Source organism: Lycorma delicatula, chromosome 6 (assembly GCF_047948215.1).
Source record: "Lycorma delicatula isolate Av1 chromosome 6, ASM4794821v1, whole genome shotgun sequence".
Classification (NCBI taxonomy): Eukaryota; Metazoa; Arthropoda; class Insecta; order Hemiptera; family Fulgoridae; genus Lycorma; species Lycorma delicatula.
Window position 1 is genome coordinate 158,373,410 of NC_134460.1, and position 26,313 is coordinate 158,399,722.

The following is a 26,313-nucleotide window of genomic DNA, read 5'->3' on the forward strand; positions in this document are numbered from 1 at the left end:
ACGTATGTTATGTATTAACCCTGGTAATGAAAACAAAACTCATCATTTGAATTAAAAAATATTTTTTTGTTCGGTTCAGTAAATTAGTTTTTCATTTACATATTTGGCCCTTTTTAACAAATGTATTTGTACACATTTGTTAAAACATTGAACAATTCTGTATTAAATATATGATGCAAACAAGCAATATTTAAAGGGACAAAACTGATTCAGTTGTTTTCAGTGTAAACATTTTGTTGCCTGAAAATATTTGAACACAGAATTTGTTAAAAAGTAACATTGTTTATCCATATATACTGTACTTTTATGTGCGTTATTCAGAAATGTAAATAATAATTTACAACTTATTTTCGTATTGTTTGTTCGAGATTTGTCGATTGACTCATCAGTTTCACAATAATCTCATACATGAAGCAAATATTAAATCTGGTAAAGTGAAATATGTAAAACTCATCTGGATTTCTGTATATACACCCTAACTCGATCTCGATACTGCAACAATTGGCACCGATGATTGGTGGCAAAATTATGAAACCCACATTCACTAATGATCAGACAAAAAGTTAGATTTTTTCAGAATATTTGGAAAAAATTATTTAAAGCCCAACAGTTGTTGAATTGAGATAATTATTTAATTTCAAAAGTCACATTTGAGAAATTTGTCAATTTTGTTTTATTAATTTCTTCAGGCAATTCATATTTAAATGTATAACAAATAGAAAAAAAACAATTTGTTTCCATAAAATATTTTCGATAATTTTTGTCTAGTCTGATGTTTTACGACCTACTGGCCGTATCAATATTGAAGCAATATTTAACATGATAATTTTAAATTTATGACAATTTAAATTTGAATGAAACATAATTAATTACTGTTATTAATTATTTTAATATCAGTTTATTAACATAATTAATTACTGTTATTAATTATTTTAATATCAGTTTATTATTAATTTCAACGTATGCGTCAAAATATTTTCCCATTCTTTTAATCTTAACTTTAAAATCAACTAACCTCTATAGATTCTAGGAAGAATACCTGTAATTTACAAAATTTTACTTTGTAGTAAAATGATATGTGTAAATCAAGGGTTGCTTATTATAAAAGCATACCTGTTTCTTATTTAAGCTATGTTACTTACTGTATGGCCACTTTGCCCTCTATTGAGGGGGAAGAATTTACATTTGTCTTATGGAGAATAAAATGTATTTCATAAAAGAAGTCAGAGAGAGATAATTGTCAGTTTTTAAAGTTATATTTTATCATTTGTCATTTAACTTTTTTGAGGTAATTTACACAATTAGATTTCCTTCTACAATCAGATTCACTAACTGAATGAATTAGTATTTATTCCACATCTATTTTTTGAATATCTTTTAGTAAAATTCTGCCATAAATATTTTTCTATTTCAATTTTGCAGCCACCAGGATAGGAACTAGTGACCCTGGATAGTTTCATAGGCAGATTCACCAAATTACACTAATATCAAAGATGCAATGGTCTTCAGAACTCTTGGATTAAGAGATCTTATGGGTATCCAATAAAAGTGATTGGACACTGTTAGCGACAGACAGGATCACGGATAAGGAAAAAGAGTGTATAGTGACAAAAGTATGCTTTTCTCCTCCACAGAAGACTCCAAAATAAGAAAAATAAACCTAGTCAAAAGAGTGCTACCACAATCTATACAGACAGTGGGCATTCAACCTACTCACAATTCCTTGGAAGATCAAATCTGGTCTTTAAGTTTGCATCAACCAGCTTAAATATATGCTGCAGCAAATTGCTGTTCATTCCTGTGGATCTGGATCAACCTGAGAACAGATTCAGGTTTCCTTAAGAAAACCCCCTTGCTTGTTCACAAAATGTTTAATAATATTTATGAGACATTACTCATAAACATTATTAAACAAATAATGTGCTTCCCATCCCGGTAAAAATTTTCTATCTCCCTGAATGAAGTTTTGAAATGCTCCATTTTTGGGGCGGATCAGTATGTCTGTTTCACAGTTCCTTTAAAAGGTAGGTAATTCGTTTAAAAGGTGACCTACCTTTTCTGCCTGTGACCTACCTTTTCTCTCTACGCACTCTTTTCCCTGTCTATAATTTCTTCTTTCTTGCGGTGTTCTGTGAATTTTGGCTAAAAATTCTCGGCATTCATTTTGTATGAGAATTAATGGAACCCTTTAGAGTTTCTACAGTATTAGTGGAGGCATCAGTTAGTGCCTCCTTTAGGGTTGCTTTACAGTGTTAGTGGTTGCTTTTGGATTTAACTGTGAATTCTGTTTCCTATGCAGTCTATAAATTCAACTAGGGCTGAGACAGTTATCAAGTACTCTTGATACACACATTCAAATTTCTTATGATCGTAATTTTTATTTGTCCTAAAGTCTACCACAGCGCTTTCACTATTAATTACAGCTGAGAAGAGAAATATAGAGATGGTTCACTCAAATTGAAGAAGATTGATTATTGTCTCTTCAACCACTCTAGAAATTCCTTGACTTACAAATACAAACACAAAGTTCTTGAATGAATTAATTCAATACCAGACCCAAGATAAAACAAGAAATAATATAATAAAAAAAGTAATAATAAAAATTAAACCTTGGCCTAGATATGAGGGCTACAACTTTTGTCATCCCTCCAACAGTCATATAGTAAAAGTTTCAGGTAAACTTCATCCAGAATTGTTTAATTTCAGTGATTAAACTGTTTTATTAGGAAAAAATTATGTTCTACTTCATACACTAGTCTATTCCCTAATTCCCTATTAATGTCTAAGACATTCCAGATATTACATAATCTGATTATATGGTCAAGTAGTGTACAGCTTTTGAGTATCAATAAAATCCTAAAAATGTATTGTGTTTAAATGCTGTAAAATACTATAAATTAAAAATCTTTGCATTCCAATTTTTTTCAATAGCTAGTGCAAAGATTGTAAATATTAATTATATTTGTTTAGGAATGTTTTTAAAATTTTATTTTTTTTCATCTAAATAGCATTTTTCCATAAGGAGTACTTCAGAATGATGTGGAACATAATCGACTGGAAGTGGCCATACAACCTCTGAAAAAAAAAAAATTAATAATTATTAATATTTTTATGCATTTTTAAAAAAGGCATGAACTAACTATTAAAATGCTAACTCCTTATCAAGTAAAAATCTTAACTTCAGAATATGAATCGGTTCATTGAATGTAGTTTTGGTACTTGGCATTTTACCGTACTTCACACATAAAAATTTTCAGGATGGTACGTACACCTGAAATTCCAGGTCTTTTTTTTTTGTTTCTGGGAGGGCAAAAAATGCTTTCACATTATCATCGCCCGTAACAAACATAATACAATATTACAAAAAAAAATATTGCAGAAATTATTAAACAGTTAAATACCGATGCACAGCCTTAAGAAACAAGATATTTAATGGAATCATCATATTTTTTCCTAGAATATTTCAGATGTTAGCTGCTAATTTAAATTTATGACGCAATACACACACAGTCCACAAGCATGTGATGTATCATTGGTTGGCAGTCACAACAAACACAAACCTGTTTGTGTTTGCTGTGATTTGTTACACTATTACTATTACTATTGTTTTTGCTGTGGTCTGATTTATTAGGTTCCAAGAGTAAGTTAGTGTGCCCTATTCGTAAATGGCAAATAATCTTATAACCATCAGTAATAAGGCTATTTCAATTAGTGCAGTTTACAATTTTACAAAAGATCATCATTGTTATTATTTTTTTGTTGAGGTTTTAGGGAAATCGACTCTACTATGATCATTAACCCCTTTCCACATAAAAAAAGAAAATATGCTTTTCACACTTGCATAATAACACTAGCGACATAGTCAGATGACTAGCTTGTCAAAAATAGTTTGCCTGGGTTCCCCCAGCCAGCTGCTTGATCATGATCAGGTAGTCAGTCAACTGACTACTTTATCATTAAGTTCATTGACGATTTCCTCCTCCGTGCCGTTTAGTAAATCCCTGCACATAATCACACCTTTTGAGGTGTTTATGTGGTGAGATCTACATGAACGATCCACATGTCCATGATAACCATCTTCGTCGCTTTCATTAGTGGTAACGATTATGAATCGTTGACTCTTTCAACAAATAGTCAAACGCTAGTTTTCCTTGTCTTCTTTACAGGCCCTACTGCAACTTCCGTGATGCCTCGAGCTATCATGAAAGGACTAATCTTTGAGAAGTCTCTTTCTTTTCATTAATTATTATTATTATATATATATATATTCTTCTTTAACATTAATTATAACTGTTTCATTGTAATTGTGAATATTTCTGTAAGTGAAATGACTGAATTGTAGAACTGGAACTGGACTGTCTCTTCATTACTAATGTAATGAAGAGCTTGCTTACATACTGTTGGTGAAGCCGCTTATTTGTCAGGAGCAAAGTGTATCCGAAAGGAGCCGTGTGAAGTGTAAAAAGCCTAGTGAATCCGACCGAAGCCGAAGGTCTTTAAATTTAAAAATCCTATATTAAATAAAAATGAAAGTTCTAACATTTAAACAGGAGCAACAGAAAAGTGAACATTTATAAGATTTAAAAATTAAATAAGTCATTTAAATAACCCGAGTCTTTAACAGAATTCAACACACTTCCTCCTCTTCGTTTGTGAAGACAGAGGCTCTCCATGATGAGGGTTTTTATGTGGACCCTCTGCATGGAAGTTGTGGTAGTAGAATGTTTCATATCCTATAGTTTTGCCAGTCAATATATCACAAAGTGTGGGTGAAAGACGTTTGGCGTGCCCTGGATCATTGATCCTGCCTGGATTTTGCCAGTCAGCCACCCCTCATAGATTTAACCTGTTCGGGAGTCAGGTACTGTCGGATCCATGATACCGACATCCCAGGGCTCACACATAGCAGTAAGGGCTCCGATACTCTTAGCCGTGGGCCGGAGTGACTAACTCACACTTGGTGATGCAAGACTTCGGTAGAGCAAGCTTACAGAAGCCCACCCTCAAATCGGCTTCACAACCGGGAAGAGGGATGAGCACTCCACCCAGCATCGGCAAAAACAAATCACTGTCGTGCTTCCCGCTCCCGCCGTAAACAACGAAAATCTAAAGCACAACATTATTATTATTACTCTTTCTTCCCATCTTACTATCTTTAATAATCATTTCACTTGTTTTATTCTTTTGCCAATTTTTAGTTGTCTAACGTTTTAATTCACCACGTGGTTGTTATACGAGGGACGATCAGAAAGTAAGTTACACCCTTCTATGAAACAAACATATTTAAAAGATAATTTTTTTTATTGAACAAAAAAACACATATTTTTCGACATAACACAGACTTTTTCTAAACACTTTTCATACTCTTGAGACAAGTTTTTCAATTCCATTCTCATAAAACTTTCGTCCAATTTCCTTCAAATATTTAAGGACCGCTTCCTTAAGTTCATCATCATTAGCGAAATTCTCCCCTCCAAGTCTCGCTGGAGAGGACCAAACAGGTGGTAGTCGCAGGGTCAGGGCTGTAAGGCGGATGAGACTGCACTTGCCACTTGAATTTTTGCAGTAACTCCTTTGTCACATGAGTTGAATGAGGATTATTGTTGTGAAGAAAAACGACCCCATCGCTCAATCTTTCGGGTCTTCGATCTTTAATGGCTTTACACAATTTTTTTAAAGTCTCACAGTAAAATTTGGCATGGATTGTAGCTCCTCGTGGTAAATGTAAACAACTACCTCAGAATCGAAAAAGACTGTCAGCATAACCCTTCGAATATGTGAAGATGTTTTCACTTTTTTTTGGCTGCGGCAAATTTTTGTCTCTATTCATGTGATGCTCGTTTAGTCTCATGAGGGTAATGAAGCATCCGGCTCTCATTTCCTGTGATAATTTGTTTCAAAAAATGCGGACAAGTTCTGGAATGAAGTTGAAGAAAAGAAAGAGCAGACGTAAAACGCTGATGTTTGTGGTTGTCGGTCAACAGATGCGGCACCCATCGTAATTAAGCTGATCGTGAATAATCGCAAACACACTACCATAACTGATGTTAAGTTCAACTGGCAATCTCTCTAATTTTAATGAGCACGCAGTTCGTACCTCACATTTGTTCTTCCGTTTCTGAACGTTTGACACCATTTTGTGATCACCAGACGTAACATTGCGTTCTCACCGTATACCTCAAAAATTTGGCGATGAATTTCACAACAATTGTAATTTTCTGGCCACAAAAACGGACTACTGAACGCACTTCTATGCTTGACGAAACCTCTAGAAGACATGCCATATTGTCAACGATACTACACATGTACTGAATATCATATAGAATTTCTGCTGGGGGAGCGTGAAAACAACAACACAACCAGTGCTGCCACCACAAGATATTAATATATCTCTTTCGGTTCAAGAACACGGCGAGGGTGTAACTTCTTTTTTTTGAACCACCTCTCGTAGGTTGGGCGGCACCAGTCCATCGGCAGTGCTTCCGTTCTTCAGTTTCTTTGTTAGTATATAATATATTATTTAAAAAAAAATTAAATTATAATTAATTATAAATTAGCGATCGATTGATTTTTAATTAATTTGTTTTATAAGTATAATTCTATATTCTATAAGGCAGATTTCATAAGAAAGTTACCAATTGTAATGGATACCATGATTCGACTTCCGTAGAATTTCGACATATCTTCGCGTTTCACATCCCCCAGACACCAAAACCACCGGCAGCTCAAAAGTTTATATATATATATTTCACTTTCTTGTGGACACGACAACTGCCGTGATTTTGTGCCAATCACTTTCAAGTTGATGCGTAAAATATAACGATCCAAACTTTCGGTCGAGCTAGTTAATAGCCAAATTCGGACCATGGGGTTGGAAATGAGGGGGCTTTATCGAAAAAAAAAACAAAATATTGGTATAACGTTCTTATTAAGTAAAATATCGAATTCGTTTAAAGTTCCTACGATTCTTTGGACAAGGGCCTAAAACTTATACAAGTAAAGTTTTTTGATATCACCAACCATTGAGTCAGGGGGTGGAAAAAATGGGGCTAGAAGACAAAAAAAGAAATCGTATCTCCTTTAATAGACATAGTACCGCATCGGTTTAAAGTGGTTGTTATTCCTCTAAATGTTACCTAAAACTTTTGTCTGTAACAATTATTGATATGACCAACCCTTACAGCAAAGGATGACCAAAATTTTGCTGGAGTTGTAAGAAGATGGGCTTGTCGTATGCTAAACATGTGGAAACTTTTGTCACATGCAACCATTGTATTGAATAAATTTGAAGTTTTTCTTAATTTTAAGGTGGAAAAGCTCTCAATGAGGGCTTATTACTGCAGTAAGAAAAACTCCAAAATCCAATCGTTTTGGATTTTGGGCTTTTTCGGACACTTTTGGTCAAGTCGATTGCAATCAAATGGTAGGTGCACAATTAGATGTTACAACAGTCCTAAATCCAAAATTTCAACATTCTACGCACAATCCTTTTTGAGTTATGCGAGATACATACGTGCGTACAGACGTCAAGCCGGAATTAGTAAAATGGATTCAGGGATGGTCAAATGGAAATTTCCGTTGAAATTTGAAAACAATAATTTTTTGCAATCATATTACTTCTTTTACTTCGTACAAGAATGGAAAAATCGAGATTTATAAACAACAGTTAATTATTTTTATCGATAACTGGTCCCTGGTTATTGAATTGACTGCTGTAACAATTCGATTTCGCAGATCTTGAAGAGTAGCAGGCTTAGGCTTGGTAAACCCATGGGGTTGGTGTAGTGTCATCGCAATTCAGCTGATTTCGAAGTCGAGAGTTCTTAGGTCGAAATCATAGCAAAGGCAAGAATAACATTTTTACGGATTTGAATATTAGATAATGGATACCAGTGTTCTTTGGTGGTTGGGATTCAATTAACCACTCGTCTCAGGCAGGACGGTCAACCTAAGACAGTACAAGACTAGGCTTCATGTACATTCATACAGATCATCCTCTGAAGTAATACCTTACGGTAGTTGCGGAGGCTAAACAGACAGAAAAGGTAATAACCCTGAAGTAAAAGGTTACATTATATATATAATATATTTGTTGTTTATATTCTAATGTCAACATATTACAAAATAGAATTATAAACGAGTGTTTCGGTCTAAAGTAATAAAAAAATATTATTAAATTTGCTATTTAAAAACTAAATTATCTTATAAAAATAATACCAATAATACACGTGTAAATGGACTTTTATTCAAAATCAGTAAAAGATCTTTAATAATTAAAAATAAATTATTGTTTTTATTTGTATATAAAATATATATTTTTCAAACCGAATGAATTATCCAATTTTAAGGGGATGTAAATGAGTAAAACCCCCCGAATTACAAAATAGTTTATTTCATTATATTTTTGGACAATGTAATGTTTTAGGCAGATTTCATAAGAAAGCTACCTATTGTAATGGGTACCATGATTCGACTTCCGTATAATTTCGACGTATCTTCGCGTTTCACATCCCCCAGACCCCAAAACCACCGTCAGCTCCAAAGTTTATTTATATATAATTTTACTTTCTTGCGGATAAGATAACTGCTGTAATTTTGCGCCAATCACTTTCAAATTGATACATAAAATCTCGGTCTACATAAAATTGTAATGATCCAAAATCTCGGTCGAGTTCGTTAATGGGCAAAATCGGACCGTGGGGGGAAAATGTAAGGGGGCTTTTTCGAAAAAAAATAAATATCGCTACAACTTTCTTATTAAGTAAAATATCGAATTGGTTTAAAGTTCCTACCATTCTTTGGATAAGGGCCTAAAATTGATCTAAATAAGGTTTTTGATATCACCAACCGTTGGCCTTGGGGGAAAAATGCAGTTTGACAAAAAAATTTCTACCTCCTTTAATAGGCAAAGTATTGAATCGGTTTAAAGTAGTTGTTAGTCCTCTAAACATTACCTAAAACCTTTGTCTGAAACAATTTATGATATGACCAACCCTTATGGCAAGGGATGACCAAACTTTTGCTGGAATTGTATTTAGTGGGCTTGTCGTATGCTAAACATGTGAAACTTTTTTTCATATGCAACCATTGCTGTAATGAGTAAATTTTTAATTTTTCTTAATTTTAGGGTGGAAATCTTTTTTATCCCCTACTTAACACCAATGAAATCTACCTGCGCCTTCTGACACGCGGAAAGGAATTTTTTTAATTTATAATTTCATTATTTATTATTATTATTGTTATTAATTTACAAATTTCATAAAATTCTTTTTTTTAAGATAAGACAGGGGGACTTTTCACGTGTTTTTCTCTTAGATTTAATTTTATTTGTCCATTTGATTGTTTCTGTGGTCATCATCCTGGGCAGATCCAACTAGTGCTCCCTCTATGATCTTTTGTTTTATAGCAAGCAATCTTGGATGTGCCATTTGCTCTTTCTGTCACTATGTGTCATGTCTGAAGATCTCCAATAATGGCTTTCATAATTATCAAATTAACAGTTTTAAATGCGACAATTGCATGAACAATGGTTCTGTTATTGATGACAAGGTAGCAAATGAGGTAAATTCCTTATTTTGGTTCTTTATTGCATGTGTTCCAGTTGTCTCTTCAGGATGGGCTTATTGAAATTTAAAAGTCTTGAAGAAAGAAATTTGTTCTGTTAATGGCGAAGTTAAGCAGCTTAGGTCTGAAAATCAAGAGCTTAAAAATGTGATTTGATCACTTTGTCAGAATGTTCCTCTGTCATCCGCTTCACATCGACCAGAGTCTGTGATCGCTTGTAATGAGGGAGTCTGAATGAACAAGTTATGTAATAGAAATAGTCGATGTAATAGGATGATGCCTAGTGACAGTGTTTCTGGCGAAGCACGCTCAAGCTGGATTTTGGATGTAGACTGTGATTCTTTGATGTCTAACATTAATTTTCATTGTAGTGCAAGTGTTAATATGGAGAGGGGTACTGGAGTCAACAAAGATGGTGCAGGACCTGCAGCATCTTTAACAAAAATAATAAGAATTCAATAAAGTCTGGTAGTTTGAAAATCAAAACTAATTTTGTCTCTTCTCATACTCGGAAGAAAAAAGTCCTTTATTGTAACAAGATTTAATACCATCATTACCGTCTGTGAAGTGGAACTGTGCGGCAATGTGAACCTCGAACATATTAAATGCACAAAATTGAGAACTCTATATTCTCCTTATAATTTTTTTCCACATTGAGGTGTACAGCTGAGACTTTGATAAAATAAATAATACTGATATTTGGCTGGATGGTATTCTAATTTCCCCTTTTTTTGGGGGCTTGAAAACTTATACGTTCTTGAATTCGAAGGATAGTAATATTGGAATTAATGGCTAACCTCTTGCTGTTATTCAAAATGTTCATGGCCTTTGTACTAAGGCTGTCACGGTATACGCAACTTGATTCTAATTATGATTTTATTGCATTGACGGAGACTTAGCTTTCTGAAATCCACAAAAATGTTGACTTTTTCCAGGAGTCATATAATCTGCACAAGACTACACTTACACTCATACATATCATACTCTGAAGTACTACCTGACAGTAATTCCCAGAGGCTAAACAGGAAACAGGAGGAGTCATATAATGTATTTTGATCTAATAGACTGTAAATCTTCTGTTCTTGATAGTGTGGAGGTTCTTTAATTGCTGTTAAAGGTAACATCAATGTGTTCGATGTAAGGATCTGGAGTTTACTACTGAGTTGTTTGAGATCTAGATACCAAAAACTACATCCAAAAGCCTATTAATTGATATTCATTTCTATCCTCAATTTGTGCACCCATTTGTTTTGGAGCAATATTTTAATTCTTTAATTCTATATATAGATTCTTTGAAATATGATATAATTATCACTGGTGATTTCAATGCCTCTGGTGTGGTCTGAGATGATCATATTTTTTACTTCTTGTAATTACTATTCTAAATGTCGAGCAAAGCACATATTCAACTTTGTCAACTTTTTGAATGTGGGTTTATATAGCCATAATTCTGTTCTATAAAGGAAAAGAACCTACATCTTGTTATGACTAATATCGACTCATTGTTACAACTCATGCAGAACCGTTCCACTACTTCAAACCTTTTTTTCCTAAATTAAATAGGTCCTACTCTTGAATCTCAAAACCAGGTAGATGCCATCTATTTCAACTTTCAAAAAGCATTTGATAAAATGTCACATTACCTGCTCTTAAGGAAGTTGGCTGGATTTGTATTTAGTGAGCATCTTCTTAAGTGGAGTTCTTCATATATGAGTAATAGAACATTTGCTGTGTGCTGGATATACTTCCCACCTTGAATTCTCTGCAACATCTGGAGTTCCACAGGGTTTTAACCTTGGTCATTTGCTGTTTTTACTTTTTGTCAATGACATTGCTGAATTCATCTCTGTTGGACTGAGTATTTATGCTGATGATCTTAAAATTTTTCTCCGCATCAGAAACAGAAATGATCACTTTTTTTTGCTACATAATAAATATTAATTCTATTTTTGGCCTTTAAGAAATCATATGCCATTAAAATTTTCCAAGATAAAACATTCAGTTCTCCCATACGACTAATATTGAGTATTTTAAATACCTAATAAATTCTCTTCTGATTACTAATGTAGACTCTATCACCGATCTAGACATACAACTTGACTTTTATGAACATGCAGACAGGATTCTGAGCAGAACAAGCGAAACCTTGGTTTTATTTTCATCTTACTCAAGTCACTTGTTCGTAGCCAACTTGAATATTCCACCTCCATCTGGAATTATCAGAGGAAGTATACTTTGCAAACCATTGAATCTATCCAGAACAACTTTTTGTCTTGGCTTTCTCACAAATTTTACCTTCAACATATTGACAAACAACACCCAATTTATAATTTACCATCTCTTGCACGTCACAGAGAATACTTTGATTTACTGTTTTTTCATAAAGTATTACATGGATATAATCCTGTGCAAAATGAAGTACACCTATGTATTCCTGGACACAGTATTAAAAACCTTTGCCCTTTTATTTAAAATATGCAATAGATTTCACTGACACAGAGAAGTACTATAACTGTAGTAGACATTTTCCTGAGAATAGATTTTTTTTCAACTAAGAAGAAATTTTATTAATGACCTAAGAATTTTATATTTTAATCGTATGTTAAGCCCTTATTTATTTTGTTTCAACTGTCCTGGTCAAAGTACATCTGAAACTCATACTTAGAGGTGGACTACCATAAAACTGACAAAAGAGCTTCTTCTGCTTGTTACTATTAAAATTGTTCAAATTTATTTGAATTTTTTTTTTTTTTTATTATTATTATTATGATTATTTTTAATATTAAGAATTGTTACTATGATCAAATCATTGTTATTATTATGAAAATTATTAATATTACTGTTAAATCAATAATAATTATTGTAATTATAAACTCTTTATTTATTATTACTATTCTGAGAATTTTGCAATATTATTTGTTGGGTAAAGTTAACAAAAAACACAAAGCTAGTATTTGCCAAAAGAAATTGGACTTTAATTGGAAATAAAACAAATCAACTTATGTTAAAAACATAACCTTAAAACATAAAAAGAAATTATGAAATTAACATAACTTAATGAAACTTAAAATATCAGCTGAATCAACATATGAACAATGATGTTAAATGAGAAAATACATGAATATACATTTTTTAAATACACAATGTAACAAAGCCTGAAAACAAGAGAACATAAAACACCTGATTAGCCTTATAAGCAAACCTAGGTAGTGGACAGGAGAGTGTGTGTGTAAAAGATGTGTGCATGTATTAGTATGGGAACGAAAAGAAAAAGTGGTGTGTGAAAAGGGTAGCCATAAATAATTCGAGAAATGAATACACACGGTCACTAAGGATGACAGAAGCAGACTGGCCGGCGCCAGAAGTGTCAAACACGAGAACAAATAATCAAACAGGTACAAATTTGACAACCCCAAAATACGAAACATAGTAATAAATTTACCATGCCTGTTGGGTCCAACAGGACCCAACCCTAGCTTTGAATTCATTGGAAATAACGGAACTTTACGCAGTGGCGTAAACATTATTATTTTGAGTTGATTGTTATACTCTACATTGATTTATATTACTTACGTGTATTTTGAATAATGTGTGATTTTTATGTGCATATTTTCTTTGTGCAATATAGCTTTTTTGAGTACCTTTTTGTAACACAACTTTATAATACAATGAATTAAACTACTTTTGTTTCCTGAAATTAAAACGCTTTAAAGTGTTTATTAGAAAACTAAACCAATTTGGAGAAGTTTCTAGTTTTCGTCTGACTTATCTTTTAAAAACCAAGCTATTTTCCAGAAATACATAACTGTGTATAACAGTTTTCCACATGAATTAATCATGATTAAACTTTTTTTAATCATTATTTTAATGACTTCTGCAATTAATATGAAAGTTAAATAACGGATTTATGCAACAAGAAAAAAATAAAAAAATATTTGGTAAAACTATAATTTTTTTTTTGAGATAGACCGTACAAAAAATGTGTTTCTATACCTTAAAATTTATAAACGTGTTAAGATATGGCATTTTTTTATGTATCTAGAAGATGGTTGTTAATGTTAGATTTGTGATTTGCATTCATAAAATATTTGGCACATATTGATCTGGAATGGTTAGCATCATAATGTTTATCAACTATTTAACAGATGCAAATCACAAATCTTTCAGCTTTAATGACAGTCTTAAACCATAGATCAAGGCCCTAGCCCCATTGGTGGTGAAGTTATGAATTAAAAATATTCATTAAATAAATAAAAAAATTAATTCATTTTATACACTATTATATTTCTATCACCATGGCAACTGAAATAGATTGTGGCTTTTTCCTTGCTAAATGTCTGTGTATTTTAATTACCATAGTTACTACTATTCTGACTTTTGTAATTTAGTTTCTTTTTCAGGTTTCTATAATATCTGAATACCTTTATTATTTATCAGTATTATTCTCACAATCATGAAGGTAATGAACAATGGGTAGATGGGAATGGTAAGCGAAGTGAGCCCCGACCAACTAGTGTATTTAATTAATTTTGTTGGATTTGTCATTTAGAAAAACTAGTATAAAAGGATATTTTCAACCTTATGAATTTTTTTATTCTTGATATGGCTTTGATGAAAAATATGTCACAAGGTAGATAAATAATGGCACTTTTTGTAAAAAATATTTTGGGTTGCCTAAAACCAACATGTTTACTAAAAACTGATAGTTTTTCAAAATATTCATTTCATTATCAACTGTCATGAACAAAAATATAAAAATAATGTTTGGATTCATTATTTTGAAAATATTAAAAATGTTCTTGGGTTCCTTATCATAATAATGGGTAATTATTTTGAAAAATAATTAATGTTATTTTCTACTCCTCACTAGAACAAATAAGTTGTGAAAGCCCTGCAACTTCCCTCGCCTCTTAAAATGTACATTTATTTATGAACTCATCTCCTGTTTTTCCAGTGCTCTTGTTGAAGTGTAATTTTTTATTCTCTCTCATATCTTTCATTGTTTTATATATGTTTGCTTGGATCCACTCTCATGTTTTTTCTTACTTTACTTTAATCATTTGCTATGTGTTTGTCCATGATAGTCATTGAAGAAAGTTATTTAAAAATACAAACCTTTAAAACAAAACAATAATAAATTTACAAATGCAATGTTTTCAATAACTTTCTTTGATTTGTATATCTTTTTAAATATCTTAATTGATAGATTAAATTGCTGAAGATGGTCACAAGGGAGACTGAAAACATTGTTAAGTAAACTGTTAAACATACTTGTATTTATAAAATTTGGCTCATTTTGTTGTTTCAAAAGTTTATAATTTTTTAATAAGCTCATTGTATAATTATTTGAGTTAGTACTTAAATTACCATGATAAGGTATCACTTTAGGCATAGTCACTGTTTCATTACGGAAAATTTTTAAATCTTCCAATATCGGTGTGTACAGTAAACGATGTAACATTTGTGCTGGAGGTAATATTTTACACATTAGGTTGAAAATGTATCCACCATCTAAAAGTTCCTGAAAAACAAATAGATACCATCAACTTTTAATTAATTTTTATTTTATTTTAATGTTATTATGTATTGAACATAAAAAAGTGTAATGCATAAAATATTATTGTCTAATTTTAATTGATGACACCCAAGACAGAGTGATATCATCTCAGCTTTTCTAGGTTTGAATCCTGGTCAGCCTTGACATTTTTTCATATGTTACAAAATTTCCTATATAAACTTCAGTGTATAAGGTGAATTAATCGTCTTAGAAAACTGCCTAATTACCATTATAACTTTTTTAAGCTTTGTTATATTGTTCATTTATTATATATGATATTTTATATAAAGTTTCACGGAAAACATTTCAACTTAACTTTCATTTTAGATAATGTAATTTAGTATATTTGAATGTGCATTTGAAAAAAGTTAGTATCATTATTCTTTAACCTCCTTTAACATTTTATCTGCTAATTTTAAGTAAAAATGAACCAAATATAAACTTAATGGAATTCTTGTCTTTACAACGCATATTTTCAGCAATATTTGTAGCCATTGCTAGTAACCACTACTGTTGTATATTTCTGAATGCATTGATAATAGACAATAGATTATTTAAGTCAGAAAGAATATTTAAAATCTGATTAATATCTCATTAATTTGAACTGTTTTTTAAATTAGTATATTGGTTTTATGTGCTTATGAGCATTTCTCTGTTTCATAATTTGTGTTAAAAATTTACTTTCTTGTCTAGTCCTATAGCAGAGCTATAGCTTTAGAAAGGAAATCGTAATTGGTCCAATTTAGGCATATGTGGTTTTCACCAGATCTTGGCATCGTTATCGCATATCAGCTGATTTTAAAGTCAAGAGTTCTAAGGTACACATCGTAGTAAAGGCAATTACTTTTATACGGATTTGAATACTAGATCATATACCAGTGTTCTTTGGTGGTTGGGTTTCAATTAACCACACATCTCTGGAATAGAATTAAGTAATACCTTATGCTAGTTCCGGAGGTTAAACAGAAAAAAAAGAGATGTTTTGACATGAACCCAAAAACCCCAAATACTGGATAGAAATTTTCTGGATGTTCGTATGTATGTATGACGTATGTTCGGTGTTGCCTTCTAAATCACCTTATATCTCAAGAATTGCTAGACTGATTTTGACCCAAACTTGTCCAGATTACTTCTATATATGGGGCATCGATGCCATTAAGTTTTCAGCTTAAAAGGTCAATGGGTGAGGTTGTAGAGCAAGGTCACCATCAGTATCTTGAGATTTTGCCTAATTAAGGTCTTATTTTTCTTAGGCACATTTGTTAACAATTAACAAAAAATATTTGCAAAAAAACGTTTTTTGCAAAATAGCGCCTCCATCCCAAAAAAAAATGCTCTAAATAAAATACTGGCTAATTAGTTATACTGCATCGATAGTACCCCATCTCACCACAAGGAGCATTAGTGCAGCATTGATGTACAGCTGCTACGTTGTGAAGTCACAGGTGAGCGGTAGAATTAATAAATTGATAATATTTAAAGTGTAAGAAAGTATTTAAAGTGGCCGCTAGTACCACCACAGCCATTCAAATGAAATACGGTATGTGTGCATGCTTTAGTTGAATCATTGAATTAAGTAAACAAAAAATATTATATTTAAATAAAATTATAAATTAATTTGTGTGTGTAAGCCGTGCCTCGGAAAAAAGCCACATGACGGTAAAGTCCTACAACTGTGTTATCAGCCTTTTTTTAAGTGTTCATAGATGCAGTTATTAATGCTTCCGTACTTGTGATCTATTTCTTCGAGTGAGTTGATAAGTTGACTAATACCAAAGGTGGAATGCTTTTATGTTTTGTTACAACTTTGAAGCCATATCCCTTTTGCCTAGTGTAGATATTTGTTCAAAAAACTTTGTTAGGTATGTATATCTTTAGTGTGATGGTTATTTTATTTTGTTCCTTATTTAGAAATTTATTTGAATCCAATTTTTTTAAACATGTGCGAAGTAATTTTTTTACATTAGCTATTTTTTCTTTTATATCATTTATTTTATTTGCTAAAATAATGTACATTAATTAACATGACACAAATTACTTAATTTTTTTAAAGAAATTAAAAATATAACTTTATTTCTAAATACAAAGAGAATTGTAATTTTTGATCTTTTTATCTTAGATCTTTTTATTATAGAGATTTGAAAAACCACTGATGATACAATTTCAAAATATCACTAAATATTTCATTATTGATGTGTCTCAGCAATCAAGAAAAATTCAAGTGATTTTTAGAAATTAAATAATTTTAATAAATTTATTTTTGTGCTATGTATTTTTAAACAAAAAATCACATAGTGATTGAATTACCAAAAGTTTAATCTTTGTTAACCTGACCACAGGAGGGGAAAACCCTTCATTGTTTCTCAAATTTACAATATAATGACATACATGTGTGAGTTTCATAAAACCACAAAAAGAATAAATTATAAAACCATATTTTGAAGTTGAATTAGTATAATTTAAGAATACTAGATAACTTGTTTATGTAGTTTTTATGTAGTATTTGTAGGTAGAAAGAAACAGGGTTCTACACAGTTAAAATAATCTGCATTGTAGTGGGTTTTTAATTTTTTCCCCCAAATTGGGTACAACATATTGAATCAAACATTTATAATATTAAAAGAAAAACATGTTGAAGCCCGTTTTTCTGTTAATGCCTTCGTTATCGAGCTACAAGCTTTCAAAGTCGCAATAAAGGAAAAATTGTATTAACAATAAAATGAGGTAAAACGCACTGTATGAACAGTTTTAATGCATTCTACATTAATAATGTATACAATAACGAACTTTAAACAGTGTTGTGATATTAATATTAATAAACAATAATAATTAACAACAAACTGAACGGCTATATCAACCAATATTATTTTCTAAATAAAAATTAAATTCCAGCGTTAATATCAACTGATATTTGTTACTTATCGTAAATGAAACAAATCAGCTGGAAATACTTACTTAAAAAAGTATTATAAATTTAGTTGAATAAATCAGCTGTTAATTTACAATGCAGTTTGTATTACGTTGGGAAAATCCAACTTATTAACTCCTCATTTCATCTTTTTACTAATATACCTGTAATGGTAAAATTTGGTAGTGCTAGTAAAAATTAAGTTGAAAGCCTAACGGTTCAAATTTATTTTTTGGTGAAAGTTTTATTATCAGTTTCCTCATTCATTTAATTTAGTTTTATAAGATATATGTTCAAATAAAAACGCCTTCTTTAAGTGAAACCGAAAGAATAACGCCGTTGATGGTGTATGGGTATGGTAGCAGACTTCGGCCTTTAAAAGAGGTATGCGATTTATTAAATACATTTTCAAAGAGAACCGATAAGTAAATCGATTGAGATAAAGACAGTACAGCGATTTGAAGAAACCTATTAGTGTGACAAATCGTCTTTGCACCGGTAGACCAAGAACAGTCACAACTGATGGAAAGTCATTAATTATATGTGTTGCAGACCTTTGCTGAAGATTCTCATCATCGATTCAGAAGGCTGTGTTATTCAACACATCAGTTATTTTTCAGTTCAAAAAATTACTAAAACAAATAAATTTCACACTTCTTAGTTACTATACTGGTGCAGAAACTTTGGGAAGATGATTTTGACCAAAGAGTTGGGTATTGTGATATTATAATGCAAAAATTACACTGACGCAAATTTTTCTAAATCAATAATATTTGCTGATTAAGAAACTTATGTTAAATGGCCATGTGAATAAGAAAAACTGTCGACACTGGAGCGATAATAATCTCAGATGTATGTCGGAAGCTCATAAAAAGCGTCCTCAGAAAGTGAACGTTTGGGCGGGAATCGTCGGGTCATTGCATTGTAGGGCCTTTTATTTTAAATGACAAGCTTACAGGAGGCTCTTACTGCAACTTATTAACTGATAGGATTTTAACAAATATCCGGGAAACTGTTGGTTAAGAACTAAATAATAAACGTACGTTTCAGCAAAACGGGACACCACCTCGTTATCTGGTGCACGGAAAATTTTAAATTAACAATTTCCAAATCGCAGAATAGGTCGTAGAGGAACTATAGAATGGCCTGCCTGGTCCCCAGATATATCTCCTCTGCATTACTTTTTTTGGGAGTATCTCAAACATAATGTTTACCAACCAAAACCTGCACAATTGAAACGAAGAATAATTGACCAATCTGCTCGTGTACCACCAATCGTAAATTTGTTATACGTGCAGAAGAACACTCTAATAATATTAAAAACAATAAACCCGAAAATTCTAATTTTGCTAAACATATTTTAGATAATTGTTATTATACTTATAAACCAAATTACATTTTACTAATTTTAGATATTTCATACAATAATTTTAATACACATAATTTAGAAATTCCACATATATATTAACCAAAAAAATATAATTAACAGAAATCTTTTAAAGATAAAGAAATAATCATAACTAAAATATCATTTCTGATAACATGTTTTCCTTTTAATAACATTTCAATCTACTAGAGTATCTTTATATAAAGATACTGAAGAGTATATACTTTTCAGTATAGTGTTAACATGCAGTCATGACTGTATACATATTTTAACTTTAGACTAAATTAAGATATTTTAACTCCAGATGATCAATTGAAAAAACTGAAAGATCTCAAGGACTTAACACTCATTTGCTGGTCAGGCGGATATATCACTTATACTTTAAATTATTTTATTTATTATCAAGTAGAATGAAACAAATGCATAAATAAAAATAATACAATTCTAAATTGTAATTTTTCAATTAATAATTAATAATCAGATGTTTCACCAAATCTATTACATATACACATATGTAATAATGCCTATTAAATTACATATACACATTTTTAAAAGTAAATAAAATTTTTTTCACTAATGTGCCTTCCTCATGTAAAATTCAAATATTTCATTAATCAAAATTGTATTTGGCTTTAACTCTGGAACCAATGAAAATAAGTATCACTTATGACAATGTTGAAAAACTCTCAATGGGGGCTTATTACTGCAGTTAAGAAAAAGTCCAAAATCCAAAAAATTTGAACTTTGGGCTTTTTTTAGACACTTCGATCCAGTCCATTGGTCCAGTCGAATGCAATCAAAAGAGATGTGCACAAGTAGATGTTACAATAGTCCTAAATCCAAAATTTCAACATCATGCAAGATAGGTACGTATGTACAGATGTAACACCAAGACTAGTCAAAATGGATTCAGGGATGGTCAAAATGGATATTTCTGTTGAAATCTGAAAACCAACATTTTTTGTATACACGAGTTTTTATTTTCTTACTTCATACAAGTAAGTAAAAATATCAGAAGTTATTAATGAAATAAAATTTTATGTACTTTGCAGTTTGTATGTAATTTAAGCATACAAAGGAAGTCATATGGTGTCCACATCAGACTTTTTAACTATATAGAACCCCATTTCTTTCTGCCTCCAAATACATTTCAGATATGCAGTATAAAGGTTTATTATCCATTCTTAAATATCACAATGTATATTGATCTCGTAAATAAATATTTTACTATTATTAACCCATGAACAAAAGGTTCTTCTCATGTAAAGTAAGTAGGTAGTATGGAACACCATATCACAATCAACAGTGGACAAGGATCAGATGTGCTACCATCACACTCATAATAATTCTAATTTAATCGATTAAATCATTAATTAATAAGTAAATTTATTTTGTACCTGCTGCTCAAGAGAGTTATTCATTAGTAATTCATTAGCATCTGCTAAGTTTTTCACCAATGTTTTATAAAAAGAATAAATTTCTTCTTCTTCAGGAGCCATTATGATAGTTTCACTGGGATAAGAAGAGATTATTTCCATAGATGTCCACCTGGGTAAAAGTCTCTGTTTAAACATATAACAAAAATGTTCTGCTTTCTATATAATAAAAATGGTTAGTAATAGCAATAAACTTTACCTGTAGTTAGGTAAAAACCTACTCAGTAGGTTTTTCACCAAACAAAACAAATAAAATGACTCATTTTACATAAAAAATTAATAATTCGATTAAAATAACATTTCAGTGGGTTTATTTTTTTAATTTCTTGTACAGTTTATGTGAAAGTTATTGTTAATGACATCTATGTTAAAGGGGCTAGGAAACCTATTAAAATGCAAATTTTTATCAACTTTATGCTTTCTTTTATTTATGATCTTCGTGAAATTTTGTATTGTTTGAGTGCACCTTAACTATTCCAAGATCAATAACAACTTATAAATAAAGTAATTAAAAAAAAACATTTTCTATAGGATCAAATTGTAAATCTAAACCATTCTCAAATCAACTTAATCATACACACAAAATTTCATCAAAATCAGTCCAGCCGTTTAGCAGGAGTTCAGTCACACACACACACACACGGACAGAAGAAATATATTTGTAGATATATTTTTTTCTTTTTTTGAAAATTCAAATAATACATTAACATATTGACCACTGTGTTAATAAAATTTAATACATATGAAATATAGTCCACCAAACATGATACTTAAAGATTCAAAATGGAGACTGAATTTGTATCAGTTGCTAATTATCTTATCAGACTATGCTAAATTTCTTATTACCACTGTAATCTTACTATTTGTATACATCTATATTGCATTACAACTAACATCAAAATTTTACTGGAAAAATTTGCAAAAAGATTATTTAACTTGTATAAACAAAATTTACTTCACAATTTTTACTGTTCCTGTAGGAAGAATTTATCAATTAAATCAAACAGGTATGTTTGATTTTATTCATGCTGTAAAGGACAAAAAAACTCAATTTATCCATATCAACTTATTCACTATTGATGACTTAAAAGTAAGGAGTCAAAAATTCAAATGTTTCATCATATAAGGTAACTCTGCTAGAATCCCTTTTCCATCGCACGAACTAATCCAAGCAAATGACACATGCTGCTGTTATACATTTTAAATATATTTTTGAGTGTATTTACATGTACCCCAAAAAATCTTAAGGAGTGTTTCTGTAATCAAAATATTCCTTGATGTTGTTAATCTATTTCTGTTTGGTCAGAAATAATTGGTTCCTGTTCCTTTACTCTCATCATTGTATATTATTTATATCTTAATTTATCTTATCTACAGTTTCATTTCAGAACATTTTTTACAATGGGCGATTCGATTCATGTTGAATACAAGTCTCTTGTTGTGAAAAAATAGTGCCATTAAATAATACTTTATGCTAACATTTTTGTCTAAAATTAAAATTGACTAGATTCCAACAAAATGTAAACCCTAACTTTTCTGGAAAACTTGTCTAAAGAAAACACAATGAAAAATAATACGTTTTACCATGTTTTCTTTTTGGATCAACAATAAATCTTGTATAAATCTTTGGAATAATAATAATAAAGTAAATCGTGAGATGTGATAAACCAAAATATCTTATTTTGAAGCATACTTCTTCATGGACTGAAAAATGGCAAGGATAATTCCACTTTACAAAAAGTTATGAAAATTCTGAAAAGATTAGTGAGTAAAAAATTTGGAAGCTCCCCTGTGTGTGTGTTAAACACAAGTTAAAAAATTTACCTAAAATATACAATTATGTATGGATATGAAATATTTTTTATTGATGTACTTTTGAATCGTAGATAATCCAAAATCAAGCCGTGCTGCTTATTACAGCAGCTACCAAACTAACAATGATCCCAGCACTATAGGCAGCAACTAGCAAACCATCTATATAAAAAATTTAAGAAATAAAACACTTTTTCAGTGAGAAAAACATATGACATGCATACCATCTAAAAACACAGAAAAGTTTTCAACTAAACATTGATACGCGCCTTGTTAGTAATAACGCGCCTTGATTAAAATGAAACAATTCAGAAATCAGCAACAAGTAAAGATATTCCTAAAATCATTGCCTTAGATAAGATACATACAGTTTATCATCCAGAAGATTGGCTGCATATCTGTACCGACCACTTCCTGACTAAAGTCATTGCATATGCAACTCTATGTTGCACAGTTGAATATATAACTCTGAAGTTTTCTGCTTCTACAAATCTCTAGGGTGCTGGCCTCCATGGTGCAAATGGTAGCGTCTCAGCCTTTCATCCTGAGGTTCCAGGTTCGAATCCTGGTCAGGCATAACATTTTCACACGCTTCAAAATTTTAATTTCATCTTGTTCTCTGAAGCAATACTTAATGGTGGTCCTAGAGACAAAAAAAAATCTCTAGGGTGGTACTATTAGCCCACCGGGTTGTTCCAGTGGTGAACGTTGCGTTCACCACTTGGGAAGACGCGCAACGCGTCTTCCCAAATCAGCTGATTTGGAAGTCGAGAGTTCCAGCGTTCAAGTCCTAGTAAAGGCAGCTATTTTTACACGGATTTGAATACTAGATCGTGGATACCGGTGTTCTTTGGTGGTTGGGTTTCAATTAACCACAAATCTCAGATATGGTCGAACTGAGAATGTACAAGACTACACTTCATTCACACTCATACATATCATCCTTATTCATCCTCTGAAGTATTATCTAAATTGTAGTTACCGGGGGCTAAACAGGAAAAAGAAAGAAAGGGTGGTACTATTGCCTCAGTAAATCTACCTTTAAAACACGTGTCAATCAGACATAAACATAAAAGAATTGCGGTATTTTATAATTCTGTTTCTGCTATCCAAAAAGTAATATTGCTTCAGAGTAAGCTAAGTCAACATAAAGAAAATAAGATCTTTTACCTCCTTTGTAGCTAGCTACAGATCGAACCAAGTTTATTTGGTGGAGACCATTGTATACAATATATATGGAAATGAGATATCTATACTGTAGTGAATAAAGTATTCACTTTAGTACAAAACAATTTAACTGCAGTTCTAAAATTACCTTATTCTTTCTCAAATGATATATTAATAAATCTAAAATCAAAATTGATGATGCAAGGTGTGGATAAAGGATGGATTTTGTTATTAGAGGACAAAAATATGCTTTCTGAAAATCCAAAAAAAATGTTTAGAAAAATTATAGATCATACATGATTTCCTGCAAAAGATTTTTGAATAAAATTGGTGTTTATTCAAAGTATACTGTATGTAAACAAGCATCTTAGAAACTGTATGAAGTTAATATGTTATAAGATATCTGTTGGTCAGTTGTAGTCAGAAATTACAAAAATAAAATGTATAAAACTTTTTGGGAATTAAATCTATAAATTTTGCATTGAAGAGGTTAACTATATAAAAATTACTAACTTCTCTTCCTTCAGACTTCCCCTCTCCCAGAATTATTAAGATCTTGATATAGTCAAATAAATATTTGTTGGAGAATGTATCGTTAAATTTAAAATTACAAGAACATAATAAAATTATTAATCTTATTTTACAGATTAGTTTATTTTGTATAACACTCTCACCGTATTAATGTGCGTTTGAATAGCGACTAATTTACAAACAACATTTTTGGCATTTCCAAATACCTCAGTATTTGCAAAAATAAGTTTAATGTGTTTAAGTAATGTTGAATCCGAACCCTGAAACAAAATTTCAAGTTATACATATGAAATTGTATATTATTTGTATCGGTGCCAATAGCAGAAGATCTTAGTAAATCTTCAATCACATAACTTTATCAATGATTGAACTGTAAAAATGCACCTAAGAAAAGACATTATACAGAGCAGAGATCATTAATGAGATGCTACATTTTCTGTACAGTTTTCATACAGACAGTAAGGGGAGCCAGCCAACAAAGCCTTAGCACGTAGTAAATCTTTTAGCTAATGTCTTATAATACAAAAAATCCCATCAAATATTATATTTAACAGAAATTATTATCATGTTAAAAGTACACACTGTGTGGATGACAAACTAAAATAATAAAAGTTTACTTATAAATGCTCTTCTGGTCGTTACACCAGTGACACTAATAATAATCAACATCAAACAGAAACATAGTTTATCTTTTCCTGTAATAAACTGAGTAGTTTAAACCTAAAAATTTTTTTTGTTTCATTTAAAATTGATAAAGCTTGTTTTGGCAGTAAAATGCAAATTACACACAAATCAAGATATTTTGGTATTAATAATTAAAATTTCTTTGATCTGTACTCATGTTACTTACCACCTCCTGTTTACGCTTGCTTCCACTTATGTTGTATTTTAATTATTTTCTTTTTTTTTAAATATTATTAACATGATCAAAATTTCGTAAGTTTTTTTTTTTTAAATTACCCATATAATTTTCTTCTGCATTTTTATATGAGAAAGACTATAGGAAAAATTAATATCATCATTGAACAATATGAAATAATATGAAAAGGCCCAGAGAAAGATTATCCTTCTCCATCTACTAAAATAATAAATTAATAGTACTTTTTGATTAAACAGAGATCATTCTAACAGCACGCTGCGACTGTTAGGTTGAGGATATAAATAAAGTGATACAAATAAAGGCCTGTACTGTATGTATATGTTTGAGCTTTTTTATATAATAAATAAATATAATTTTAAATTAACCAAACTTAACCTACGTTCGCTAACCTTGACTAGCGAGCGTAGGTTAAGTTTGGTTAAATTAATATAATCTAACTAAATGTTTGAAATCTTTTTTAAAAGAATCATTCTTCCTTCTGAAAACAGGTGGCCTTCATTTAATCATAAAGTACCAAATTAATTATCAAACTTATTTAATGATATTATCAATGTGACACTCTCATCTATAATTCTAAATTATCCATATAAATTAGCATCACAAAATGAAGTTTCCTAATGAATTAGGGAACTTGTTTTTTAGAAAGTGAAATCCAGTCCCACCACTATCTATTACTTTAATGAAATTTTTCATTGAACCTAGCTTAATGTGTGATGGTGGAAGGTAAACTTTTGCTGTACTTACAAAGTTCTTTTCTCCTACCTCAATGTTTTTGGCCCCTCTATTTAATGTAATGATTCTTCCTAAGTCTGCTGTCCCACTCACAAAGCAGAATTTAATATACCCAAATTGTAATCCAAGTAACAATGCTCTCATTTTCAGGTCTCCACAAATCTTTCTCATACTGAATCATATCATACACAAGTTTCATATTTTCATGTTTCCATGTGAGCTGCATGAACTAAGTAAGGGATCGATGGGATATTATTTCTAACATGAAGAAGGTCTGCTTTCAAACTACACTTTGAGGAGTCTATAAAATACGCCATTCATCAGGATGATGCAAATGTA

General features: G+C 31.0%; 2 protein-coding genes across 2 annotated transcripts in view; one reads left to right on the forward strand and one right to left on the reverse strand.

Annotated features, from left to right (window-relative positions):
* Positions 1 to 20,952, forward strand: part of LOC142326417 (U8 snoRNA-decapping enzyme-like) — a 54,991-nt gene extending 34,039 nt beyond the window's left edge. The window contains exon 4 of the mRNA XM_075368908.1: positions 20,909 to 20,952. Coding sequence (XP_075225023.1) covers positions 20,909 to 20,937 — 29 coding nt within the window. The 3' untranslated portion in view covers positions 20,938 to 20,952. The remainder of the gene's footprint in view (positions 1 to 20,908) is intronic.
* Positions 1,705 to 26,313, reverse strand: part of LOC142326418 (uncharacterized) — a 32,103-nt gene continuing 7,494 nt past the window's right edge. The window contains exons 2-5 of the mRNA XM_075368910.1: positions 24,506 to 24,622; positions 20,814 to 20,978; positions 14,932 to 15,085; positions 1,705 to 3,075 (exon numbers count right to left, since the gene is read on the reverse strand). Of these exons, the coding sequence (XP_075225025.1) occupies positions 2,987 to 3,075; positions 14,932 to 15,085; positions 20,814 to 20,978; positions 24,506 to 24,622 (525 nt within the window). The 3' untranslated portion in view covers positions 1,705 to 2,986. The remainder of the gene's footprint in view (positions 3,076 to 14,931; positions 15,086 to 20,813; positions 20,979 to 24,505; positions 24,623 to 26,313) is intronic.